Raw genomic sequence first — 21,448 nt, forward strand, 5'->3', positions numbered from 1 at the left:
CAATACACCCGCGTGCTGCGCTAGTAACGAATTGGCATGTTCTGTTTATGTGACAAACCTTACTAATTGGCTGTGTCGGGGAGTGGCGGGCTTTAACGACGCATTTATATTTACGCGATCTCACCCAACAAACCTAGATTATGGATTTAGCCATACTTCACCAAGCTGATAAGTGTGGGTTAGTAAATGGGAGGCCTAGAACTGATTCAGCCACGATCAGGAATCGAACTCAAGTTCCTGAGTTCCGTGCGCATTGCGCTCAATACTGCAACAGCACTCCACACCCACAGACAATTCTATGAATTGTATTACGCTTGCACAGAACGTATGAGTAACCTTCATGTCTTACATTACCAATAGTACTGTATGCAAAGGCAGTTGCTTTGAGAGCTGCAGTGGCATAACATTTTAAATAAATGAACGTATGATATCTTCTTGGTTCTTTCGGTAAAGTCACGTAGAAGGGAAATAATAAAATAATACAAATAAAACATAATAAAATACAATTCTCACGACGTTTCGGCCACAACGCAAGCAGCCGTCCTCAGGTGAAAAACAGGTCTGTCGGAAAGACAGCGTCTGAATGAACACCACCAAGCTTGGCAGCGTATATTTAAGCTGGGTTAGAGGAGGAAGGGCGCCTTGACAAAGGAATTTGCATATCAACAGAGGAATTTAGCATATTTATGGAAAATGCAGATATGGGATTAGTCACTACTTGTGGAATGTGTAGGAGGTGGGGGGGGTCTCAAAGTAATATTATGCTCATGTATTATGAAGGATTAGCAGTAATAAAGGGAGGAAGTAGGGTTTTCAGTAAACATATTATAGTCATACTCTTTTTGAAATTTAAATTATCCAATAACATCAGGGACCTCCTTTGCCAGTACCAAAATATGAGAATACGTTTTCCCCTTTTTCTGGCAACAAAACAGGTTTTAAGATGTTAAAACACCAAACTGAAACCTTTTACAAGGAATCATGTCTGCATTAACCACAATATTTGAGGTCAGAAAGCAAACCAAAAAAGTACTCTGATAATATATGCATTTTGTTTGAAACTGATTGGTCCACACCAGAGACAGCTTTCTTTTGAGCCTCGTCTCAAAACGGTGTTAGACCAGAGGACGCCAAAAGGCGTTCAGCACAAAGACAATGCACTATCAGAGTAATGAGAGCTCGGGGTGAGCAGCTACATCATGGGACCTCCTTTGCCAGTACCAAAATATGATAATATGTTTTCCCCTTTTTCTGGCAACATTGCATATATTATCAGAGTACGTTTTTTTCTGCATTCTGACCACAAGTATTGTGGTTAATGCAGACATGATTCCTTGTAAAATGTTTCAGTTTGGTGTATTAACATCTTAACACCTGTTTTGTTGCCAGAAAAGGGGAAACCCTATTCTCATATCCAATAACATTTAGGATCAACCACAGGACCACAATCAGAGTGCTCATAGTGACACAAATACACAGCTTGCCTTCCTTATCTCAAAAGCTAACTATGTATATTGAACTGCGTTTGCACCCTACGTAGCCAACCACGCTAATCAGAGGTGCGAAGGAGGAAAAAACATTCCGTATTTAGGTCTTCTCCAACAATTGTAAACTGTGCCTTCCGTTTATTTCATATGTTCTTCAAGTTCCAAATCCATGCTGCTCACTTCATATAGCCATCTGCTGTTTTGTGTATATATTGACGATCATTTGTGCAATTGTGAATTAAATTGATCACATTTACTTATCTTTCTAGCTTCAAAATAATTTTAGTATTTTTTTAAAAATCTGAGTTACATTATATTATTGCATGGGGCCTCTTGTTCAGAGGTCTTTCTCCATGTGCTTCGATTTTGTGCCTCTTCTCCAGTCCCATCCATTATCCTCATATCTTGTTCCACAACATCGTTCCATCTCGCTTTCAGCCTCCCTGTACTCTTTATGTATGTTGAACTTCTTTCGCACCATAAGTAGCCAACCTCGCACCTTATGCTTTGCACTGGCATCTGAATATAGCCCTCCTAATTTAATCATTTTATTTTACCGTATATCTAAATGTATTATTGTAAGGCTCAAAAGTGAGTATCTGTAATGAATATGTTTTACGTTTTTTGAAGTCGCACTTTCAATATTCTAGAAGATGTTTTCTGAAATCTCTTCAGGCTGTACTAAAGGTTATTAAAAGCTCTTAAATATCCACATTGTCATTATTTTTAGTCCAATTAAAATATGTGTTTAATAAAGTCAATCTTTTTTGCAAGAAAAAAAAAACCTCCGCACGAGTTGGTTTCATCTTTTATTGAGAGTTGGTTCTGAAATTGAATTCAGGCTTCCATTTTTATTATACAAGGTGCAAAAATACCTGTCTTGATATCACCCTGAGGAAGACAATGTCGCTGATTTCTTTTAGACCTTTCGATAAAGACTGCATAATCGCTGCAAGAGAAAAAACGAGTTTATCCTGGTTTTGAAAATACAGGGCGTGGAAGCATAAATCAGGCTGCTTTGTGATGTTAATTATGATCGGTAAAAACAGGCTAATACACTATTTTTTATAACGGATATACATTTTGGATGGAAGAGGTAATTAACAATTGTAATGTAATAACCGAATGCTGATAAATATAGATCATATATTTTAAAATGTATTTTCCATAATGTATCACCATGCTGTTTTTCATCTTTCAGAAATAAGTGCTCAACACTCTTGTTAATTGCATTTTATCAATTCACATGTATCTATCCTTGCATATGCTCTATTCCAATTGCGCAATTAATAGCTCAGTGACGCCAATCAACGGGCCATTAAAACATGGTCAAATAAATGAATGACATTATGCCTGCATATTCACTTTGTTGCTTATAAAAATATACCACAATAGCAGTCCAAGGTGACATGAAATCCACCACTGGTTGTCTCGCGCATCATTCGGCATGATGTCTAACTGCGTCGCGTGCTTTCAAATGCGCCTTTGCAGCCGTCTGGAACGCTCTTCATTCCAATATTAGGAAGCCACTGGAGCTATGCACTTTGCATCTAGATTGAAAACTCATTTCTTTAGAACTGCTTTTTGTATTAAGTGTGTTGTCCTTTCTCCGCACCTCCGATTATCACGAGTCCTACGTATGGTGCGAAATAAGTTCACATAGTTTCACTCCACATGCTTCAAATATCGTCTAATTAACCTTCTGATGTAGCTACAAATACGTGAAACAAAACTCCACGGGCGTCGTGGCGAACAACACGTGGTACAACCAAAAAACTATGAATATTGTAACGTAGCTCCCAGCACGTGTAGCATCTGGAGCGAAATGTTGGGATAGCATGCCGAATAATCTATACCTCACCACCCTAAAAATCTATGGAGTAGTAGAAATCTACCTTTTTGAGTTTAGCATTCTTATCAGAGGCGTGTTTTTTGTGGCTGGGCACTGCTATCTGAATCTGACCGGCGTGCTGACTGATGATGGTGCCTGCCCTGCCAGCTCCTGCCTCCACTGTGTGGATAAGTGGGGGCTCCAGAGCTTGAAGGGAAAACTCTGAAATCGACGAACAGAATTCAACGTGCTCTGCATGGGAGGCTGATGCCCAGATTAGCCCTACGACCTCCGTCGTCAGCATAAGTCAGAGCAGAAAGAGAACAGCATTCGGAATAAGATAAATGGAATGGCAGTTCGGATGGGAAGCAACAGATGTCTGGTCGGAAAACATTTACAATGGGAACATTCATATTTAATTTTATATTGAATTGGAACCTATCCATGCCACATTCTGCTATATCATGTTTCAGCCATATAATGCAGCAGTAAAATCAACAGATTTAAAATACAGTCCATTATCAAAAGCTTAATTTTCAGCTTTGTCGTTTTATCACATGTGCTCATAATATGTTCTGGTATCAAATGGCAGTATTTTGGTTTCGTTTGACTAAAAAAGGCTCAAGGCATTGACGGAATTGGTGCTCACGTGACGATGTCAGGATGCAGGTAGTGGGTGATGAATTAATCCTGAGGAGCCCCTCGTCCAGCAGCGAACACTGAACAACGATGACAACGAATTTGCCGATTGCAAATAAATATATAAAAGTTATGCTTCATAAATTTAACAAAATAATAATAGTATTAGTATCTATCATTAGGCAAAGCATAGTTACATCAATCTAAATGTATGTAATTATTGGTCATGTAAAAGTATCTTGCATTAGCTTATTTCGCTTATAATAATAAAGCATACATTAATGCGAATGAAAATTCATAACGTGTGGTTTATGCAAATTATATTAATGTTACAGTTGGGTCAATGAGGGTGAATGCAATTGTAGACCAAGACCAAAAAATAAGTAACAATACAAACAAGATGGTGAAAGTGAATAAAAACACAATTCATCCTTGATACAAATAACTGTGAATCATAGAATACGAGGGGAGGTGAATCTTTACATCCCTAATTATGAATATCAATGTTTTGTCATTAGAGCATAACAATTTCTTAATATTTGTATATATATGAATATCAGATTTTGCACATGAAATAAACGATTGAAATAGAACCATTGAGGCAGGTACAATGTGACGACAATTGTTTAAACCACTTGCTCATAAGGAAATTATGAAATAATATAACTTCCATTTTTCTGTGCGAGTATAAGGCTTCATTTTCATTTAATTAAATAATTGTTTTGCAAAGGTCAAGCAGAAAGGCACCATCAGGGATTAAGTGGCATTCTTAATTGTATAATTTTTTCGTGAGATATTGAATTGCAAAAGAGTTCAATATCTGCTATCGTATGATAACATTTCAGAGGGATTGCTAGCTCTGGTGATGGAAACGAAGATTTCCGGAGCAATGATTGTGACCGTGAAGCGTTATTCCGAACAGCATCTTGGCAATAATGAACCGTGATGAGCTTAGTCACTGTCGAACGGGTGTTACATTAAACATGCACCACAGAGTCTAAACGGCATTCACATTTGAATGCTGTGGTTGTATTTTTAAGCTGTGCAGATGGATTGTCAACACCATTTCCACCCTCAATGTAATAATTGGTTAATGAAACGTGGTGCACAATGTGTCCAGGGTCGCAAAATTCCGTATACATGGTTACATGATATGTTAAGCAAAAAAATGTACCGTCAATAGGTACAAAACTGTATATACAATGTGTGTGTTATTATTTATAAAAAAGGAACCCGAAAGGTGTATTCACACTAGATGTACCTGAAATACACTGTGTGTTGGGGCCAGTGAATAGTTGAAGCGTTTTATGGAACAAAACAGAATGGGGTGGCTTTAAATATTTGATGCTGCACTCGTTGAGATAACTCTGTCCACCTATGAAAACAGTTAGCAAGTGTACAAAACATTTTTTGTTTATATAACTACACAGCGTACAAAATTTTGATCTAAACGTGCCTTCCAGGTAGTGACAAGAAACATAATAATTTTCTTGAAATTGTTTCTATAGCAGACGTAAGGGTATCCCAAAGGAAGCCCTAAATAATTGGGTAGATGCCTTATGAAGCACATGTTATAAATGAGAGCAGCTGTCACAGCTTTAAAAATTCAACACACGGTAAAGAGAAGTCAGGGGCATTGGTAGATATTTTTTTTTTACATTTGCGCTGCACACAACCTGCCCTCAGGTTTTAAAAATAGTAACTGAAAAGCTATCGATTGTTTTTTATGCTAAATCCTGCTTATATCTAAAAAACTATATGTTTGGTTATGAAGACTACTGCTCATATATTTTATTGTTTATGTTGGAATGATACATCAGTTAATTGGCATAATTAGCTATACGTTGTTTTGGTCTGATTGGGTACATGCAAATGTGAAAGGTAAATTGCATATTACCTGCATAAATTATTTTTTTCCCTCTGATTAACATTATCATGGCAGCAGTGTGAGCTGTGTCAAACCAGATTTATTTTTTAATCAATGAGAACACGGAAATGATGGACAGAATGGCCTTTATAGTTCCCTTAATTTACATATTCATACGTTTACGGAAAGGCGGTTGTTGTTCTTCTTAACATTACTCGAGAGCAATGTTACATGTGCATTCATAATAAACGATGGGCAATCTTGCACATGAATGAAATCCCACTGCTTAAAATAATGCATACACATTATTGACTTCCTTGGGGACCTGACAAAGACTTATCCAATTACTAATTTGTGCCTTGTGTACAATGCCGGAAAACCTTATCGTGCTGTAGCTTTCTTATCTGTCACAGCAGTATCGAAAAACTCGTCGCAAGACTGCAACGGCAGCACCCAGTCAACATTGTGTCGTATCCGAGTATTTGTGACAGGGTTTCATGTTTAGATGTTGCTGTCCCAAATAAACAAAAACATTTTCTTTTTTGTTGCGTCCGAGACATTAAATCTGCAGGCCGGCAATAAATAAAGGGATAACAAAATCAAATTATATTCGACGAATGCTCCAGTCACGATCTGAATCGTGAGACGTTCAAAGGAGGATTATAGAGAACCCGATCAGCACTCGGCATGGGCAACGCAGAGTATCAAAGTGGGGAGGAAGCACTCTCCCCTCGCTGTACCCCGTGACACATCCCATAGATTTACCTGAATCAGGTCACCGCTTTTTTTCCCACCTATTTGCTTTGCACATCATGTCCAACAGCATAGTAAGGCAGTTTTATATATTTATATTACGATTGTTGATGCTTAATTTGGCGAATGACGCAATCGCCCACTCTTGCGGTACAATGAGATCATTAATGTCCAGCAGGATTGTGAAGCAAGCCTGTTATCTACGAACATTCGAACACTTATGAAATAGGCAATACTAAGTGTGTCTATATTAAAGAATTAACTTGTCAGATTACTCCCCTGTAATTACGCCCACGTGCAGACTTTTAGTCAGTTGAAATGTACAATCATGTGTTGTCCTTTGTGGATTGGTGAGCTAACCACACCCATGGTCTCCAAATGTGAGATTTTACACATTTCCAACATGTACAAAATATGGGCTTTGGCAGGGTACCATTATTCACTTATGTAAAATACCGTATTTAGAAATTACAAGTGGTATGTAAAAATATTATCAACAGCCGTGCTCTATCCACTCCTAGACAACAGCCTCCAAAGCCATTACCTCTCATGGTCTTGCAATGCAATGGTCCCTCACGTAGGCAACCCTAAACTGCATTCACTCAAACCATGGCAGATGTGGATGCTTAATGCGCAAATTAAAATGTACAAATGTTTTGTTGTGTGCGACTGTGGTCACCCAAAACAGACCGCGGGACACATACTAACTCAATGCCCAATATCCAAATGCGAAAGAGGCAACGTTGGGATGCACTTTGCTTCTCCTGACACAATTCTCTGGCTCAACCACGTCAATGTAAAATGATAGTTGTTGCTCTACATCAGCCATATGAAGAAGTCCATCTACCAACCTACACACCAGCTGTATTCATCACTTCATCAATGTGGCAAAAGTCCACTTGCGTGCATTCTCCCCATTTCTATCTTCAAAACAGCATCATGATCTGATATGTATATACATATATATATATTTTAAACAGTTCCTTGCAGCAAAGCAATTCTAAGTTGGTGATATAAGCAGGGGCGGTTTCTTCATTAGGGCGATTGGGCGACGCACCACCAATGTCATTCAACCACAGAGTCACGCTAGCCGTCACTGTGCCTCTGGATATAGTCCAATCAGCGTTATGCTACGTTCTGTGGAGTACCGCCTCTTTTTGGGCGATTTCCCTCCAGCTGAGAATCGCCCCGAGTGGTCCCATAGACTTACATTCAAAGATATTTTTTTTCGAACGGGGGCGCTGCAATGCATTCTCTATGGCTTCCGGGAGGGCTCGCCCTAACGTGCTTACGTCATCATACGTGCTGACGTCATCATACGTAAGCACGTTTCATCCAACAATATAATTTGTCGCCACCTCGTGGAATCTTTAATAAAATAAACTTGAGTGGTTTTTTTAATAGTGAGTATAGAATCAAACAAGATGTATTGTAAGAGTCACTTTATTTTTCATTAATATTAAAGAAGTGAAGTTGCCTTTACATGCTTAAGCTGTTAATTTATCCATTGCATGGGTGGACCTTATCCTTATCAATCATCCAGACATTTGCCCCCCCTGAGAGATTTTGCAGGAGCCGCCACTGGATATAAGCATAAATATTGTGCCACCAAGCCAATCTGCCAACAAAAAAGCCATTGTGAAACATGCTGATCTGGAGGGTCATGCGGGGTAAATAACAGAACCGTGTTTGGTTGAAATTATTTGCGCAGGAGTAGATCTTTGTTCTAATGTTTCTCAAAGTGTGTTCTGGGGAGCGTAATGGCCACAAGCAGACAAAAAAAACACATCTGGCTGATTGTTTCAATTTGCACGGCGATTGCTAGTTGTCTTTACAATGTGCCCCAGTCCAAAATCCACGCCAGGGCTTCTCAAGCTCAGTGGATACGCATCACGTCCATCTCCAAAAACGACAAACTGACTTTTAATTTATTTATCCAGGGATGGTAATGATGCGTTCAGTTTTTGTATGTGTATCAAACCTTTGACTTATTCCAGGAATAAGCCACACGTGCAATGCCTTTAAACGACACCCAATATACATTATTGCAATGATTTTGAAATATTGATTCGTGAGATTACCTGCAATTGAGCTCTAGAAAACCCTGATAGAGTGCATTTTTGCCGACTCTTCTAAGCTGGCCAGGTGTCTTGGAATAGGTGGGAGTACCCACACTTTACCTCACGACACATAACCTGCCGTTTGACTAACTGTGGTGTACCCGTTTATACCGTTGGGTTGATAGAGGCGGTGAGGATTTAAGAAACTTGCGCCATTATTTTAAGTATTGTGCTGGGAGATCAAACTGACGACATCTGAAGTCCAGAGTGCACATATTGCATTCAAAAAGGTGAAGGGGCGCATTGCCAGAGGGTGATCAACTAGTGGTCATGAACTCTGGGTCTCTCGGAGGAGACTGCAAAGTCAAGCGTGTGCTGATGCCTTACTATGGGGAAAATCTATTTCTCCAAATTGAACTCGGCTCCCTCACACTAAATATACCTGATTCCAACATCTTGGTTACTCGGAATGTTAAACTTGAGTACACCATAAAAATACAGCTGATCAATGTACATATTAAGACAATTATGGAAGCACAGTGTGTTATGACTCAGCCTGCATGCATCCGATCTCATCAGATCTCAAGAGCTAAGCAGTTCTTTTGAACCTGGTTAGTGCAGTGATGGGTGAACACCATGCACAAACAGGTTGTAATAGTCTTCTTGGTTCTTTCGGTAAAGTCACGTAGAAGGGAAAAAAAACACATTATTTTATTATTTCCTTTCTACGTGACTTTACCGAAAGAACCAAGAAGATGAATCCCTGCAGTCACGAAAGCTTTAAATCGAAAAAAAAAAGTTGTAATAGGTAGTAGTAGTGGAGGTCTCATAGTGTGAGGTTGTAATAGGGTTTTTAGGGCTATGTTATGGGCAACAAAGGGCAGTGCAGCAAAATCTACAGTTGTACTCGACTTCCATTCTCCAATGTCTACTCTTTCTGCTTTCATCTCCTAACAGTGATCATCCCAGTGAAGAATGCTCAAATTACCCCCGCGGGGAAGCCCTCATCCAGCGGCGGATTGAAATGAAGTGGCTGTATATGACCGTGTCTTGACCCACAATGTTTCCTCTTGATTCAGTATTTGTAAATATTGGATTTAATATTCATGCTTGTTTTTCAATTTGTGTAACATATTGCATTTTTTAAATAAAAAAATCAGTTGTGATTTTATGTTTATTGTCATATAAACAATTCCCTTGTGATTGCATAAATACCACCATTTTGAATATACCAGCTGCATGTAGACCAACCGCGAAATAAATAATTAGAAAATACATAGGATATTTGCATCACACGATTAATGCAAGTGAATTTAATGCATGCTGTGTATTCATTGCATTATTTAGATATTTACACCTCCTAATGCATTCCTCAATTCAAAGTAATGAAACACAGAAATTCCTGTTTAAAAACACACACACACATGGGCGAAGTACTCGACAGTTGCACAGGTTTCCAGCATGTAATATGTTTTAAGTGGAATGAAATCACAAAAATTCAACAATAATAATTCTGCAAATGGGGAGAGTGGTTACCTGGCGATCTGGGTTGATTCTCGGCCTGTGCTAACATCAGCGGCAAGTGATATCGGAACCAGTTCTGAGTTCCTCACACCCCAAATAACCCAGACTGGCCAGAGGGGTGAAGTATGGTCAATTAACTCCCATGACTGACATGGCACGGGGAGGCCTTTACATCCAGGAGTGCATTGATTAAAGGGCTGTGAATTAGAGAACAACATTTTAATTGGGATTTTCTATTTAACAAACTATTATTTTCATTATCGTAATTACATCATCCTCAGGTTTGTCCTCATCAACTCTGTATAGTCCTTAGATCAGCTTAAGGTATACTGACTGAGGGATTGAACCCTTCACATGGCACTAATTATTCTTACTATGAACTACCATGTCCCCATTATTGTGGCCATATAAAAAGGTTACATGTACAAATATAGCTTCACAGATTATGAGATTAATCTCTTGTGTTGCTTTTGCAACATTGCCTACACACACAAAATGTAAATATTCAAATGCATTGTTTCATCGTGAACATATTTAAGCACGGTTATTAATGTCAACATCTTTAAGCTTAGCTTCATCCTCATGAATTAAGCAGAGACATATTGGTTAATGCGTTTATGTATAATTAAGTTTTAACATTCATAATTTGGTAACTCATTTATCACATTTATAAAACACCTGAATGAAAAAAATACAATAAGTAGTATACTATATTTGATACACGCCATGATTATTATTTAATATATATATTTTTATAATATTTATAAAGACAGTGTTTTTTAATGCTGTGAGTCATGTCCCAGAAAGACCTGAAACTCATCTTCGGCTCCGGCTGATAAAAGGTTGCATCACTTTATTGGTAAATTAATTATATGTGCGTAACAATGTTTTACATGCTTTAATTCTGGAAGAGGATAACATACAGGCCAATTGCTGAAGGTGATTTCCCACCTCGTATGTTACAAATCAGATTGTTCTATCCCCTCCTTTATTTCATAAAATTACAAGATGGTATATAATTTATTGCATATAATATTGCGTTAAACTATCGACATGGTATTATCGGGTGACCATTGTTCTTGATTTAATTTCCTCTACTGAAATGCAGAGAGTAATTATTCCTGCTGGTTGCATGATTTTTGTCGTCTGGACGGAACATAATTTCGCACAAAATGGTTATATGCAATCTAACAATGATTTGAACAGTCATTTCCGACACTGACACCCAAGATATGGGCCTGCCTTTTTCTCGGGACATGCTCACTCTGCCATTAAACTCATTGAATCGTGCCATCCTGCAGGGACACCCATGATCTGGTTCATTGTCACTTCACAATTAGCCTCCTCAACCGTGATATAGCAGCCCCTCGTGTTGTGCCAGGGACACATCAGCTTCTCATTTCCTTCACTAAGCTCAGTTAGAGTCAGGTAACATTATTAGGGACACCACGGTGGCAAGATGTTAACTACCTCGCCTGGTATACAGGAGGTCGTGAGTTGCATCCCGACCCTGACGCCTGGTATATATTGAGTTTGCATGTTCTATCCGTGATTGCGTGAATTTTTCTCCAGGTCATCCGGTGTTTTTCTCCACATTTAGAAACATGCATTTGAGAGTATTTGGCTGCTATATATTTACACATCATGAGCCACTCTGTTGAGCAATCATTTGTGGCTAGGTTGCTTCTGATAAAGAGCTATACAGCTCGGTGGGCTTTATATGGTAAAATTAAAATAGGATTAGTTGCAGCCAAAGCTAATTGGCTTTCTGGACAGCTCTCATCGGTAACCAATGGCATTCACGCACTGATGAGGGAGAGAAATAATCTTAAAATAAATTATTTCTTTTGCTGTGATATAAACATCGAATGGTGATTGTTGGGATTAGTTTAAAATGACTTTCTGTGGGAATTCAATGTTATGAATGCTAATTCAAAATAAGATCAAAAGTCAACAATTAAGTTGACAAAATATGTTTGTACTGGATGAGGGCCCAAACATACCTTATGGGTCATGGAGGTTATTTTACCATACTTCATTATGCTGATCAACGTGGGTTTGTGAAGGCAGGACGCATGATAGTACACAGTACAACAAGTGATTTGTCCGCATTGCCCATTAGGGCACGTCATGTAGCAACATATGATCAAATCACCAAGAATATGGCTGGCCTTGTATTATCACCGATGGCAAGCAGAGTTTAGCATGGTTATTGTGTGGATGGGTAACCGCCACCCACACATTGTGTCCTAGAGCTTACTGAGCTACGTGACTTCATATAACCATTAATAATCACACTTATTCATGCATGTATCCATTATTCATCATATGTATGAGGAATAAATCAAGGAATACTATTTAATGATATTTAACTGTTGTTATTTTCAAGGAGGAAACAAAAACATGTAAAAGTTACAAAGATGTGCAAATTTCTAATACTCTGGTAGGCTGAACCTGAGTATGGATATAATGGGCTTGGCAACTCTGGGGTTCTCGGTAAAATGTTGACCCAGGAGGAACAAATTAATCTCATTTCACTCTTGAAACGGTAAGATTCCTTGTCCAGTGAGCAAAAATGGGATATCAATATGCCCACCCGTAAACAATTTTCTAAAAAGTAAAAAAAACTTCGTGAAAACTCGCAGATTCGACCCATTGTTCACAGTTCTAAACTGAGAGGGGCTCTTTGAATGGTGAGAGGAGGGCAAACATTGCTGGCTGGTACATTGGCAGTGGGACTCTCCAACAGGATGATGTCAGGTTTATTAATTGGGCTTCCAGGGATCTTGCACAAACTGCACAGGTTTGTAAGTGCTGCAACTAGAAGCTCTAAGCCCAAAGTGGTGGCTCAGTTCGCCATCTCCCTCTCAATATATATGATTCCACTTTCTTGATTTATGAGAGGCTGCTGTTGTGTAATGGTCAGTGCACCGGACTTGCAATGCAGAGGTCGCTGGTTCAATATTGCGGTGTGCCACAGGAAAACAATTTGGAAACGTTTCTTGAATGCTCCACACCTCTCTCCACAAGGATGCTGGAATCAGGGTACATTTAGTGTGAAAGAGCTCAGTTCAATTTGTAGAAACAAATTTCCCCCATAGTAAGGCATCAGCACACATCTGACATTGCAGGTCTCCTCCGAGAAACCGACCCAGAGTTATTGCCCTACTAGCTGTTCACCCTCTAGCAATATGCCCCTTCACCATTTGCAATGCAATATTTGCACTATGGTACATTCAAAAGTGGGATACTGCCGTGGTATAAGGTTATTACACTGGACTTACAATCCAGAGGTCGTCAGTTTCATATCCGGGCATGATACTTGAAATAATGGTGCATGTTTCTTGAATCCCCACCAACAGTATAAACGGGTACACCACAGTTAGTCAAACGGCAGGTTATGTGTCGTGAGGTAAAGTGTGGGTACTTCCACCTATTCCAAGACCCCCGGCCAGCATAGAAGAGTCGGCCAAAATGCCTTCTATCAAGGCTCTCTAGAGCTCAGCAGTGGTGTGAACAGGTAATATCACAAGTCAACATTTCAAAATCATTGTAATAATGGGAAAAGCATAGGTGGATCTCCACAGCGCCCTTTAGTAGAGGCACTTCTTCTAACAGCGTGAAAAGTGGATTGCGGGGCTGCGCCATTACCTTTGTAGACGATGAATGCAGGGTCCATCCCACCATGTATAACCATGCTGATGCTTGTTGAAAAAAACATTAATAGGTGCAGCCAAAATTATTTCAATAGGAAAACACACTTTTTTATTTTCCTTTCCCATTGTGATGTTGTGTTGTGCATGCAAACATTGTTTTTTGGACATATCCGAGCCTTTTTTGTTATATCTTCATTGGTTTTATCATGCTGTGAAAAAATATAAATTCTACTTTTGTTTTACACGGTAAATATTACCTTTCATCTAAAAACGAATGGAATGGAATTTTATACAATGCCACCATGCTGTTCCCAAATGTTAAGGCATTTTGTATTTGCCATAGGGAACGTGCTTGCCGTGTTGCTTACAGATAAACATGTTGCTGTCTCAAATCCTTGACAAAAGGCATTAACGCTGATGAATGTCCATCAATGGTGCAACCCAGAGCTATGAGCGACACAGTGTAGGGGTCCAGCAGTGCACGTGATAACTGAATGTCAATAACCAAACTGCAATAATCTTGAGATCCATGCACTCCACGGACATTCCTGGCACCGCATTGAATGCTCTGTCTTGTTTCGCTCAGTTATGTTACAGAGCCAGCATATAAATGGTACTCAATAGAGCTGTATATATTATTCTGTTGAATCTATATAAATATGCTTGGAATGTGTCCAGCTTGACACTGTGGAATGAGGTACCTCATTGATTCATCTTCCATTCATAGAGCTTGCGTATTCCTATACTGTACATACAATTGCTATTTTTTTGTTAACTAGATTAAAAAAGATCTAGGTAATTTTTGAAAGTACTTAAAAAATTGTTGGCTAACCACTGAACAAAGACGGTTACTGCATTGCGCGCTTTCAGATGCACTTCTGCGGCCGTTAAGAATGCTCTTCCTTCAGATATTAGGAAGCCACTGTAGCTACGCACTTTTAAATCACCTAGGTTGAAAACTAATTTCTTTAGAACTGATTTTTTGTGTTTAGTTTGTTGTCCTTCCCCTGCACCTCCGATTAGCATGGTTGGCTACGTACGGTGCGAAAGAAGTTCAACATACATACGCACAAGTGCGATATAATGTGTAATCACGAGAACAACATGTGCCAATTCTGCTTTAATTAACTACGTTTCATAATGGAGCGAACAACACCAGCATATCTAACGAAGCAATTAAGTTTCTTCGGCTAAACAATTATTAAAAAATAACATCTCAATGGCGATTGTTTACGAATGACACAAATTATAAGCATGAATGCCATTTTTTTAAGTAAAATAACTTTTGTTAAGATAAAGTTGGATTGCATCAATGTGTTGCACAACAATGCTCTTGAAAATGCATGTACTTTACCATATACAATAATAACAAATGTATATTATTTAGTCCTTTGTCCTTCCACTGCTGGTTGTCGGGGTTGATTGACCATACTTCACCTAGGTGGTCACTGCTTACTGGTGAAGAGCAGTGTCCAGGACTCATTGAGATATCAATCTCCACTGATAATTAATCACCGCGTCCAGGGCATACATTGTGAGATTTGTATTAAATTTGCAAAAGGGCCATGTCTCCCTTCTCCACTTGCATTGAGTGTAATGAAGGTTCAGAGCTATAATTGCCACAACCGAACATCTGGTGGTAGTTGATTTGCTTGATTACTTGATTGTTTGGAGGCTCAAAATGGATGTCATGCATACAATGTACGAGCCTCTCCTGAAAATAGCATTTTTAAAAAATATTATTACCAATGTGTGTTATGCATAGGCACACCATAATTAGTATCTCATAAAGTAACCAATTAACAACTGAAACATCTAAACTAATATTTCCCACTTGCCTACCAACCTGCACACCCTGTTCCAAGCATGGCAAAGCCCATAGCTGGGGAAAGCTTTCATTTTTCTCCTCATTTTAGCTTCGTTATAACCATGTAATGTTCGCCTTTACAAATGTATCATCAATGGAACCAATCATATTAAGAGGCATTGGAATAAAATCCTGGATTGTATCCGTGAATGTTAAATAGTGCATTGTTATGTTACCATCATGAGATAAATTGCGTTGAGCCAAATGTTAAAATTGTAAACTCAGCTCTCTGAATCATATTAGACTGCAGTTTTCAAGTTTCAGGTTTCAGGAATCTCAGTAATATGTCATCCTCATACTGCACAGTAATTGGTCGTCTAATTGTCAGACAAAACAGATTTTCCTCACACCATCCCAGCCAACAATTACTGTGGCTGACTGTACTGCAGAGGTTGGCTTTAGAATAATTTTGTTTTGCTCAAATAACTTAGCTCTGTGGTTTTCTTTTCGTACGTAATTCGGATGCTAATGTGGCCCCGCCCATCTCAGCAAGGGACAAGGGCATATCCATTAGCAGGCACCTCCATGCCATTATTAAATATATAAATGTTAATAATAAAAGTGACTATCTTTAGCTGACTAAATGAGGACCCCCTACTTCTCCATGGAATTAATTCAACCGTATTAAACAGCGCATACGTTTTTTTTATTACGTAAAATTCAAGTCCTAAAGTGTGTCAATGGCGCTAATGAGAAATTGTTCTCAATGTTGCGCAAACATTGCACTTCGTGCCCATGAATTTGCATCGGATGCTAATTGTCATTATGAGTTACATTTTTGCGAAATGATTTACTTTTTATATTTGGTGCAGAAATTGTACAATAAATGACACATTGTGTCACCTAATTTAGGAATGTATTATAAAAAAAATACTCTTATTCATGACGTATACAATATGCAATGTTTGATACATTAAACTCCATTGCATGTACTTGGCTGGATAATACATTCAGGAAGAAATAAAACACATTTTGTGGAGAATAATTACATTGGAAAGACTGATTTCACAAAAACAATGTTGAGTTAACTATTGGAACAAACCCTAAAGAAAATAAGAACAATATCCCAACAGATTTACAAACATTATTCTTATACGGAATGCTATTATGCTCGTGGATTTGCTAATCCTATGAATCTATTACAAACAAGAAATACGCTTTACTTACAGAACATATTTTTACTCCTTATGAATGATTGGTTTATATTACTTTTATGGTCACATTAAACTAAAGATGTGGATGAATGGTAAAGGAAGATATATTCTTATTTAGTATCAAATTTGACACCACACTACAGATAATGCAAGTTAAGTAAGTCTACATTGATTTGTTGATTATGGAAAAGTATATTTTACTATTAAAGTTTTTTTTTTAGTGTTATGTGTTTTCAGGATGGTTCAATACATTTCCGAGAATATGAGCCAGGTTAAAGAAGAGAGAAAAAGATAATAAACACAGGGCAAGAGGTTATTCCAAAATAAATTAAAATTTATTGCCAATTCTAAAATTACAATGGTTGACAGCAATATTTCACAGCAAATGGTTTCTGCTGTTGGGTTAATAAAGTGAACCACTGCACTTGTAGCATGATCAGGCACATAAATTAAATGTTACTCAACGGGGTGAAACACTCAAATGGAGCTGTCCAGGGTACTGAAACAGGGCATCATGAAAGTGCATTACTGTACTGTATTTATTTATTTCTAGTTTGACTAAAGACATTCTAAATATCCAAGCACTGTCCCAATATGTTAATAAATACAGCTATATTATTTTAGCATGGCAGTGCTAAACTTCTTTTGTTACCTTAAGCAAAACAACAAAGTTAATGTCTGTTTCAAAAAAGTTTGTTTTTAACGTCTCATAACGCGTTAATACTTTCATAATGACGTTATGAATCAATACTGTTCACAATGTCTGAATAAAAGTCGTCTTTCAAAGCAGCAGTTCTGGAATATCGGTGAATGAACCAATACTGTTTAAATATAAGTTCTGGCTACAGTGGTCCCACTTAACTGGCTCTTGTTAAAGACATATTACTAGTACAGCAGTATATCACCCCCACTGAACGTTTGAGCTCCTCAACACAACAGTCTTAAAAGCAGAACGTAATGATTCTGAAGGGACTCTTTGTTCAGTCAAGCGATCCTAAGGCAGTCTTATCCTTCGTGTAAAATGTTCCACGGGAGTTCTTGTTTTGTTTTGTTCACTCTGATCAAGCTTGCGTCCGAGCTACGTTTCGTGCACCCCGTTGGGAGTGAAGGGTGTGATGGTCTCGAGACTCACGTCTTCATCGCAGTCCAGCCGGTGGTCGATGCCAGACCTGTCCTCCCGCATGCTCCGCGACTCCTCGGGAACTTTGTCGAAGTCGCCGTCGCTCTCGTCGTTGACGATGACCACGTGCGGGATGAACTGCACGTAGTTGGCGCCGCCGTCCTTGTGGTTGCTCGTCACGTCGTGGGGGTAGGAGGCGACCTCGTTGCTCAGGTTCACCGTCTCGACCGGCGTGCTGGCGCACAGCGTGTTGCACCCAAGGAGGGTAGAGAAGGCTTTGCGAAAGTCGGCGTTGAAGGCGTATATGATGGGGTTCAGAGACGAGTTGGCCCAGCCGAACCACACGAAGATACTGAACGTGGTCTCGCTCACGCACAACGGGTGCTGCTGCTGCTGTTGCTCGTCATCCCCCTCGACTCCTGCGCTGTCGCAGAAGGGCACCACGCAGTTCAGGATGAAAAACGGGAGCCAGCAGAACACGAACACTCCCATGATGACCGAGAGCGTCTTCAGCACCTTGGTCTCCTTCTTAAAGGACGTCTTGAACGACATCTCGTTGGGGCAGTCGTTCGGATTGAGTTGGCAATTGTGAGCGTGCTCGGCGGCCCTCTCCAGTGAGGCAATGCGGCGGATTTGCCTCTGCGCGATGCGGTATATCTTGGTGTAGGTGACGATCATGATTGCCACTGGGATGTAGAAGCTGATGAGGGACGACGAGATGGCGTAGGTGCGGTTGAGGCTCGAGTCGCAGTTCTCGGGCACGCTCGCGTCCGCGTCGCCGCCGTCACTGGCGTTGTGGAACTCCCACGTCTGCTGCACGTGCTGAGCTTTGTGCCAGTTCAGCTGCACCGGGATGAAAGAGATGAGCACGGACAGTGTCCACGCCACGCTGATCATCACGAAGGCCACCCGCTGGGTCATCTTGCGCTCGTAGCGGAACGGGCTGGAGATCGCCCAGTAGCGGTCCACGCTGATCACGCACAGGTTGAGGATGGAGGCAGTGGAGCACATGATGTCGAATGCCACCCACACGTTGCAGAAGGCTCCGAAGGGCCAGAATCCCGCCACCTCGGTGATCGCCTTCCACGGCATCACCAGTAGGGCCACGAAGAGGTCCGAGACTGCCAGAGAGATCACAAAGTAGTTGGTGACTTTGGAGCGCAGGTGCCGGAATTTGATGACGGCGGCACACACGAGCGTGTTCCCGAAGAGCGTGGAGAGGATGAGGAGGGAGAGCAGGCACCCGGCTAGGATTCTAAAACTTAAGCCTTTCCCGGGTTCGCATCCTACGGCTTCATCCGCCGTGAGGTTCAGCATAGCCCTCCGAGTGTCATTTTCATCCTCGTTACCTGCCGCGCACGCCGGCTCTGCCTTGAAACCCTTCTCCTCCATCATCGCCACCACCACCATCAACATCAGCAGCACCACCCCCACGAGCGGCGATCGAGGCGCCCCAGTGTCACGGCGCCCAGCGGGGTGGGCTCACTCATGGTCCCAGGTGGCGCGTCGGTGCCGTCCTTGCGCCCCTCTCCTTGTGCCTGCGAGCGAGGGTGCCCCACATCCCCGACACGGCGTGGGGGGGCTCAGGTCGGTGGCCGCGGTCCCGGAGCGAACCGCGCTCTCACGGCTCGGCAGAGCGCAGAGTGCGCGGGTTCGCGCGCGTCACGTACATCACCACGGTGGCCGGCCGAGAGAGGGGGGTGCTGGAGGAGGTGTCGGGGGAGACGCGGGGTTGGGAGCGAAACAATGCACCCCGTACCCCCCTCCCCATCCCCAAAACACCACTACCCTCTCCCAGACATGAAACGAATTAAACACACACACACACCCGTCTTTGTTGGCACAGCCTGCACGCTGCACATTCCCGATGGCGCTTGTCTCTCTGTTGTATTAGACAGTTAAGACGACTGCAACTTGTATCATTTTTTCTTTTCCTCAACTAATTTTATAACCGGATTCGATCGATTAATCCGGATAAACTCTCCCCTTTAGAGGGGTTAATATTATTGTTATCACGGTGAACACTTGAATTGCTGACTTAGTGTTATTTTTTGTAATGCGCCAAGAGACCGAGCATTGTTAAAGCCGCAATTTTAATAGAACAAGAACGATAATAGCATTGAGACGATTGTCTGACGTGCCGTTTTTCCCCCACGAGATAACGCTTACATTTAATTAATGAGAGTATATATCACAACCAACATTGAACCTCGAGATGTTGTAAATACAGACCGCTTTACATACATATGTAAAATGTTGTAAATATTTTAGACGAGCTGCGTATAAATACACGCGTATATTTTACAATTTACGTGGGGGAAAAAAAACAATTAGGTCCTATAGAGTAGCATACATTTCGGTCCACAATAGCCGTATAACTCTATCACTGGTGCGTGCGTGTGTGCTATTTTCATTCTCCTGGCATTAAGGTACGCTAGTTTTCCTCTACATTTGAATGGCTTTGTAGAGTTTTTTGCACTGTGGTCTCTCTGTAAAATGCACCCGCGGGCTACCGCGAGGCGCCCCATTGCAGCTCGATTCACAAAGCCACCGCCTCCACAACCCTCTCAGCTGGCGCCCTCTTTTGACTCAAATAAAAAAAAACCACACTCGTGCCATAATTAATGCTTTGTTTTGGGTTAGGTCGCGTAAATATGCATGTTTCGTTAAACCTGCCACCAACCCGACACAGCCCAATTCTTAAGGTTTGTCACGTGAACAAAACATGCCAATTCGTTACTAATTCAGCATACCGGTTGTGCGTTGGAGAGTAAACCCACAACATATACAATTCGAGTACTATGAAGTTTCGCCGGTAATTACAACCAGCATCATCAGGCGACAGCCAGAGTTGTGGTAGCAGGTTTAACAACACATTTATATTTACGTGATCTAACCCCAAAAACCTCGATTATGGATAATATTGGTCGCGAAAGCCTGCGTGTTAAACACACTCGTGCCCAGCAAAATATTTAGGTAATTTCATTAAAACATTTGGATACAGTAGAAGAAGTTCGTTGTGCCATCTCCACATCAATATAAAATATGGATTTAGTCCATCAGACTTTGCAGACCAACGTTCCATATTATTTGTTAAGCAAGCCAGCAGCATTTTTTTTTTACAAGTGTGACTTACGGTTTGCTTAATTAAACAAATGCAGCTGCATATTTGTCTGGAAATCCGAGAAGTAGATGAACTGAACATTTTTGTACTTGACGTAGAGACACACTACGAATTTCCGTGTGAACAATAAAACTTATCGAAGTTTCAAAAGGAATTTGCATTCTCGGAATAGCGTGATGTTAACATATACGTTTCTCGGAGATGTGTGAAAGATGTTTCTTACATTTGTTGTTGGAAATGACGCAAAGAAGAAGAAGAAGAAAAAATAATCATAAATACGCAAGGTTTCGATAACACTTTCCAACACGCGTTTGTGCACAGAGAGTATCGTATCGTTCTTATGGACGCATATTATCTGCTTTGACA

The 21,448-nt window shown here is 40.5% G+C and overlaps 1 protein-coding gene across 1 annotated transcript; it reads right to left on the reverse strand.

Moving 5' to 3' along the window:
• Nucleotides 1–17,157: 17,157 nt before the first annotated feature.
• On the reverse strand, nucleotides 17,158–19,514 carry LOC144721824 (D(1) dopamine receptor-like). The gene has a single exon (XM_078599745.1). It carries the CDS (start codon nucleotides 19,372–19,374, stop codon nucleotides 17,917–17,919), a length of 1,458 nt encoding a protein of 485 aa, XP_078455871.1. The 5' UTR covers nucleotides 19,375–19,514; the 3' UTR covers nucleotides 17,158–17,916.
• Between the last annotated feature and the right edge of the window lie 1,934 nt (nucleotides 19,515–21,448).

The sequence above is a fragment of the Lampetra planeri genome, chromosome 12, assembly GCF_965212315.1.
Source record: "Lampetra planeri chromosome 12, kcLamPlan1.2.h2, whole genome shotgun sequence".
NCBI lineage: Eukaryota > Metazoa > Chordata > Hyperoartia > Petromyzontiformes > Petromyzontidae > Lampetra > Lampetra planeri.

Coding starts and splice junctions, on each gene's coding strand:
- LOC144721824 (XM_078599745.1), bottom strand. CDS start 19,374: ATGTTGATGGTGGTGGTGGCGATGATGGAGGAGAAGGGTTTCAAGGCA.